This window comes from Triticum dicoccoides, chromosome 2A (assembly GCF_002162155.2).
Source record: "Triticum dicoccoides isolate Atlit2015 ecotype Zavitan chromosome 2A, WEW_v2.0, whole genome shotgun sequence".
Lineage (NCBI taxonomy): Eukaryota > Viridiplantae > Streptophyta > Magnoliopsida > Poales > Poaceae > Triticum > Triticum dicoccoides.
In genome coordinates, this window is record NC_041382.1 from 14,816,120 (window position 1) to 14,823,007 (window position 6,888).

General features: G+C 42.8%; 1 protein-coding gene across 2 annotated transcripts; it reads left to right on the forward strand.

Moving 5' to 3' along the window:
- The first annotated feature begins 237 nt into the window (after window positions 1-237).
- Window positions 238-6,313, forward strand: LOC119352787. Of its 2 annotated transcripts, none has more exons than XM_037619370.1 (3): window positions 238-387; window positions 602-1,263; window positions 5,048-6,313. In XM_037619370.1, the coding sequence occupies exons 2-3, from the start codon at window positions 854-856 to the stop codon at window positions 6,156-6,158; spliced, it is 1,521 nt and encodes a 506-aa protein (XP_037475267.1). In that variant the 5' UTR covers window positions 238-387; window positions 602-853; the 3' UTR covers window positions 6,159-6,313. The 2 variants fall into 2 exon arrangements, with proteins under 2 accessions (XP_037475267.1, XP_037475268.1); XM_037619371.1 differs by having other exon boundaries at window positions 242-387; window positions 573-1,263.
- The last annotated feature ends 575 nt before the right edge of the window (window positions 6,314-6,888 follow it).

Sequence of the window (6,888 nt, forward strand, 5' to 3'; positions counted from 1 at the left end):
GCTTTTAGCTCCGGGTTTGGCTAGCTGTTTTACAAGCTGGTACCAAGTCATGGGTTCAGAGGTGCATCATAGTACATGTCAATTCCTTCTCTCTACATCCTGCCAAAAATAAATTCCTTCTACCTACGTGGCCCTTTTCAGGTATCGTCACGGCCAAGGGGTCCACACGGCCCGAAACTCTCGAGCCCTGACTCCTGGGCCCCAGGCGTGTCCTACTTGTCTTCCTGTGTCGTCCCTCCCTCCCTCCCTGTGCGCAAAGCAGCCCCCCACACGCCTCACTCCGTCTCGCCGAGGGTGCTCCGCCTCTCTCTTCGGGCGCCGTCGCGAGCGATTCCGTCCTGGAGGCGCAGCGCCGCAAATACGCCGGCCGGGAGGACCGACTTGGAGGTACCGATTCCGCCCTCACTCCCCGCTTCCCCCTTCTGTCGCTCCCATTTTGGGGGGATCTTTCCGTTTCGTTATGGGTTAGCTTTGGGGGTTCCAAGCTTGAAGCTCTCGCCCTCTCGGTCGGATCTTCCGTTCCTCGGCTAGTCGTTGTTGCTGCCTCAGTTGGCCCATCTCATCTTTTTAAGGAATATTTTCTCCGAATTTTCTGTCTCAGCGCTCGCTCGGCTGCGGAGAGGATCTATCGCTGGGGCGCATGTACGGCCGGCCGGCTGCCCATCGGCGACGGCGGAGCAGCATCCTGACACCCGCGCGTCGATTGCCCCTGCTGGCCACTAGCCCTTGTATTTGTATGGCCCTTCTTGGTGCTGCCCTGTCACCACGCTTCAAAGATTACAGTCTGCACCCGCTTCCTTCTCTTGCGGTGCTTGGTTATCCGGAAGCTCAGTGAACCAGGCTGGCTGTTGCAATGCAACGTCTTGCAGAGGAAATTTGCAGACTCAACCTATGGGACAAGGGTCAGGTGTTTGCTGCCACCGAGAACCTCCAAAGTTCCATTGAGCAGACCCCCTACTCGATCCAGGCAGACACCATCGTCTGCTGTTTCTCCGTCAGCAGGTGCCACTCCCAAAGCAGCAGCCATGACGGCTATGCATCTAGTGACGGCGGCGGCGACACTACAACTCCAACCAGCAGCAACGTGCGGCAGCTTCACTATCCGTCACATGCCCACATGGACCCTGGCCGTGCCCGACTCATCTTGCCGGGCTCTTTGGACCAGCTAGAGGGCATCATCCGCAATTGTCAAGTGGCTTTTGGATCTGGTTACAAACAAGTGCTACTCCAAGCATTCTCGGCCAACTCACATACATTGAGCAGGTAAATCCACAGTTTTGTTTTATTACAAACAAGTGCTACTCCAAGTATTTTAACAGCTGTGCTTCTCTGGGGTCTAGTAGATCAATCAAATATCCCTAAGTCAGTTGAGTACTTACGTTTTTGTCCCAAAATTAGAAACACCAAATCCTCCATTCTTGTTATGGCCACACATCACTGACCTTTTAGTGAGCACGTATGTTTTTTCCTACTTTGAAACTCCCAAACATATCATCTCAACTCGGCGGGAAGGTAATGACCAAACTAGAATGATGAATATAGAGAACTGGATATAAGCTCTTCAAAGTTTAATTATTTCACATTACAGTTTGTTTTGTGACCCGTGTATCAAAAGATGCCTATATTTCACTGTACAGAAGATGCGACAACCAAACTGCTAAAATTGCTTAGGCATCCTGAAGATGAATCAAAATATTCTATAACTTATATAGTCTGAAAGATATATATAACAAAAATGATAGTTTATTATGTAAATTAGTTTAGTTTTCCTCTATAACTTAATATTCTGGTCTCATGTAAATTAGTTTAGTTTTCTTCTATAACGAAATATACTGAAGAGGCACTCAGAAGTTTAGCACTTTGGCAATTACCCTTACTTTTTGAGCTACTCCATTCCAGCCCCCACTCACTGTGGCCAACATTTTTGCCTGGTCATGACATGTACTCGCAGAACATCCATGTCTTTGCTCAAGACACCAGCCTCCATTTGTTGGCACCAATCTTAAATTCTACCCTATATGATCCCGCAGCAATTCATCATATAGTTGGAAGTGTATGTCCACACATGAGCTACCAGATTGTCTTTCTCAGAAAAAAGCTACCAAATTTTATGTTTCTTATTCCTCTCATCCAAGATGCATCTGGAAAGTGATCCAAGTTAGTAACTAAAAAGTGCATGACTGCATGTAGTGATTTAATAATGTACATAGACAGGCAATCTAAGATGAAATGTGACAACGTGTGATGCTATTGTGTTATTAATTAGAGCTCACCTAATAGTCTACAGTATAACAGGACAATAACCTTCTCAGGAGAACTGCCAGGTCATTTTACATACGGAAGGATAGTTCTTGCATTTGTTCACTTTCCCTGTTTCCCATTTAGTCAAAGTTCTGCAGAAAGCAGAAAGCACATCAGTTAATGTATTTGACAGTATAACTATAACTGGGGGTACAAATAATATCCAGATGTTATGACAGTCAAACAAAACAATGCAGTATAGTTTTTTGAAATATAGCATTATTAGTGAACAACGGACATAGTAGGAATAGCCAATATCTCATGTTTGTATGTTGACTAAAACATGGTTTCTTGGTACGTACTCATTCTATATTATCCTAGTGGAATGGAATTGAAGAAAGATAATACACGGGTTATGATACCATCAGCTTGTAATTGATTTTAGGATTCATCCTCTTGCATGCCAGACCTACACATAAATATCAGGGCAACATACACATCGGTTTTCTTTGAATTGGAAAGGCCCCGTTTCAAGTCATATCAGCTCTACGGAATAGTGTACATTAAACTTGTTTATATAGCAATGTTTCATTGTCACTGTGATTACTTTGAAGCTGTTCTGTCCAGAAACAATACTTGGTCGCCATGAGCTTCATATTTTCTCGATTCTCAACCTTATGAGATCAAAGTAACACATGGGGTGCTATACAAAATACTTCTAGTTTTGCATCTTCCGTCCACTGCAAGGAGCTCCAACAATCAATCCAGTGACAAATTCGGTAAATAACTAAACATGGCTTGATCAATAACAGATTTTGAAAACAAGCAAGATTTCAGGTTTTCCAAAGCACCTAAAACACACCTGCAACACCAACAGCCATCAAACCTCTGTTAAGTTCCCATACCCCCGAGCCAGTTATTTTATTTATGTACTGTCTGAAACACTGCTAAACTGACAATTGACCCCAATGCACAACTAACAATGTTCCAGATATATCTGGCAATAGGACAGTAAAAAAAAGATGAGTAATTGTTTCCACTTCCCCACAAAAGTAACAGTGAGGCTTGCATTTGCCCCCTCTCTTCAGGTACACATCTTTGGTAAGAATGCTCCCTCAGAGCTAGCCAAACAAAGGTTTTGACTCTCAGAGGGATTTTAATCTTCCAGAAGAATTTGTAAGGCACCACCTCAAAATTTAGCATAACAGAGTAAAAAGATTTCACACAAAACTGTCCTGAAGCACAGAAGGGCCAAGCAAGCTTGTCATTTTTATCAGCAAGGGAAATATCAGCACAATCTTTTTTAAGCCCAACCATTGTGTCATTTTCCCACCCACCAGAGCCCTTGTAAATTTGAAGGATTGAAACCCTCTAGTAAACATTTTCCTCACAGTGATGCTGACGACTTGAGGTCCAGGGAAATGCTATACAGCCTAGGAAAGGAAGTGGCCAGAGTGCAATCTCCTGCCCAATGGTATTCCCAAAATCTAGTTTTTTCCCCATTCCCCACATTAATCCCACAGCACCCTGAAAACAGTATCTCCAGCAGACCTTGCCAAAAATGGTAATCTCCAGGTGTTGAAGTCACTTGGCATAAGGTCTGGTGATTAGGTACTTTTTGGTCAGAATGTATTGCCCAGGACCCTCATCATTAAACAATTTCCATAAGCATTTGGATAACAGGGCAATGTTCATAACTTCCAAATTAAGAATCCCTAAACCACCTTGGTCTTTAGGCAAACAGACTTGTGGCCAGCCAACCAGGTGGTATTTCAAAGGCTCTTACCTTGTTTCAGTGTGACATATTGAGACATCACCTTATGACTGTATGCTGCATCACATAAACCCATTACATTTATGTTCTTATTACTTTAAGAAAATACCAGCAATAAGATGAAACTCATAATTTTATTTTATTTGTTCTAGACTAACAATTTGGCAACTAAAGCCATAATGCCGATGTTTTTGTTACCTAAACCGCATTCGTTTTCTTCCGGATATGATCCCCGAAGAAGTGTTTTTTTTTTCTAAACCACATGCATGTTCTGCCATGTGTCCTCCTTACACATCAAAGCAGCCGTTGATTGTTTTATCTGCAGTTGCTGCTACCATCCCATCCTTGGTAATGCTCCTTTTCCTCAACTCCACCCTGATGTGTAGATGCTGGTGGATGCAGAGTTGCAGACCTCTCCGCATCTAAACTTTAGCACACCGTGAAACTTTTCCGGAAATACTCTTCACCATGGACCTCGAATCCATAACCTGTGGGCACATGACCATATCCATGTGATCCCTTCTCCTTAATCTGGGAGCTTTCAGAAACAAAGAGTGAAGGCAAGGAGAACATGCTCATTCTTTAAAACATTTTTTTCTGAAGCAAAGGAGAGCATGTTCATTGTCTTCACGTCCTTCAAATGTGTGAACTTATATTACGCTGCCATCTAAGCATAACTAATTGCATAGTGTAGTAGTGGGACTGATAATGAAACTTTATTATCGTCCTCAAATTATAACGAATTGCACAGAGTAGCAGTCAGATTTTTCTTTAAAAACTTACAATTCCTTTGTCATGTAAACATAACGAACTACACAGTAGCTGTCGGATTGGTGAAAAACTAAGAGATGGGATGCTGGTTTGCAGCCAGTGTTCGCCAGTTAATTAATAATAGAGCCAATTTATTCTGCCATTCAAAGTAAGAAACTCTAGTCGGATAGTTAAATATTTTTACTGTTTCCTCAAATGTTCCATAAATTGCCTAAAATATTTTTACTCACAGTTCCAAGGTCACTTCTTTTTTTGTAACAGATTTTTCCATGAATCAGATGTCCTAGAGATTCTTCGTATAAGCACAAGGACCTTCAAGGATCCTTCTGAGTGCACAAAAGAATTGATCATCATGTTGAAAACCAACACCCAAGTCCTCTGTTTGATGCAACAGCAGTTATGTGAGCAGAGTCGGCCATTTGAGGAATTAAAATTAGGCTACTTCAACCAGTTTGCAAAGTGCCACATCAAGAAACTCTTGGACATTGCCGTTTGTCTTAGCAAGACAGTGTGGTCTGCCACTCATATTTCTCCCATGCTGCTTGCCTATGAGGCACTTTTGGATGTCCTTCCTCTTATTCAAAAGTTTGCTTCCAGTGAATCTGATGACTTCTTTCCCAATATTTTACGCAACATGAGGGAAGCTTTCAGGAGGTTAATTGACCATATCAAGCACCACATGCAGTCCAATATGGAAAATCATCAGGATAACGATGCCATTCATCCGATGACATGTTTCCTCATACGCTCAATGAAATCCCTTGGCAGTCACAGAAATTTAGTGCAATCCACTCTTGCCCCAGGTGACAACTCCAGCTCATTTGGCCATCTTCTGTATGACGTGATTACTTGCTGGAAATCTGTGCTCACTGAACGTTCAAACATATACCATGCGGATCTGCAGCGGCAATGCATTTTCTTATTGAACAACACAGGGCATTTCAATACAAAGACAGATGGTCTGTTGGATGAGCTGCTATCTGATAGGCAGATTATTAAGCAGCATGATGACGAATTCAAGTTACTCTTCAAGAAGTGGATTGAGAGTTACACAGAAGAGGCTTGCACTCCAGCCAAGTCTTGCTTGAATCGCAACTGTCGGAGGGGCAGTCAACGCCGATCCTTGGTTGCATTTGCTTCAAAGTTCAACAAGACTTTTGATCGTCAGAAAACTTGGAAGGTTCCTGATGTGGTGCTACGGCAGGTACTGAGAGATCGTATACAGGATTGCATTCTGCCAGACTACACGAGGTGTTTCGAGAACTATTCGAGTTCAGGACTGTTTTCTTCATGTCTGCAGATAGCTTCAGCGGGAGACATATATACCACTGAGAGTTTAGAAAAGACGGTGCAGAGCTTCTTTGAAGGATAAGAAACGATGATGGAGGTCCCTTTCTCTCTGTCGTTCTAGCAACTGTGAAAATTTGTAATTATATAGCTAAGATTACCAGAAGAACAGTACATATTTTTTTAGAGGAAAAGGGCACACGCCCCAGCTCCATTGCATCGAAACAACGAAGCCCAGTACATCTCAGTCGCAAAGATAGCGCGCGGAGGGCCAGCACCCACGCTGCCTCAGCAACAAAACACACACACAAACACACACACAAACTGCTGAAAATATAAAGAAGTCACGGAGCTCAAGCTAGTTTAACTAGTAGAACATTTCATATATATCAGGATTTTCTCTGCACACAACACATTGTTAGTTGTGCCATTTTTTTTTTGCTTCTTTCTCTTTTTGCCAAGTAGGGAATATAGCTCTCTTTCAAAAAGAAAAGTAGGAACAGAGCTCCTCCTCTGTACTTGTCGCCGCGATCAAGAAACTTAACATGGAGTAACGAGAAAAGCATATCTACCATGCATGGGATATCCCATGCATGGTGCGGCCCTTGATCTAGTTGGAGATTTGGTTACATGCATATGCGTCCCCACTTCCTCCATCAATGCTGGCAGCTTTTCCCGTAGCTAGCTTTGTGCGGTCTATGCCATGTTCTACCCACTCATATTTTTTCCATCTTATTTTCAAGTTTGGATCCATTTTATATTTTGAACTGAGAGTCTAGTTCATAAATGTTTCGAATATTTGTGTAAAACTTTAT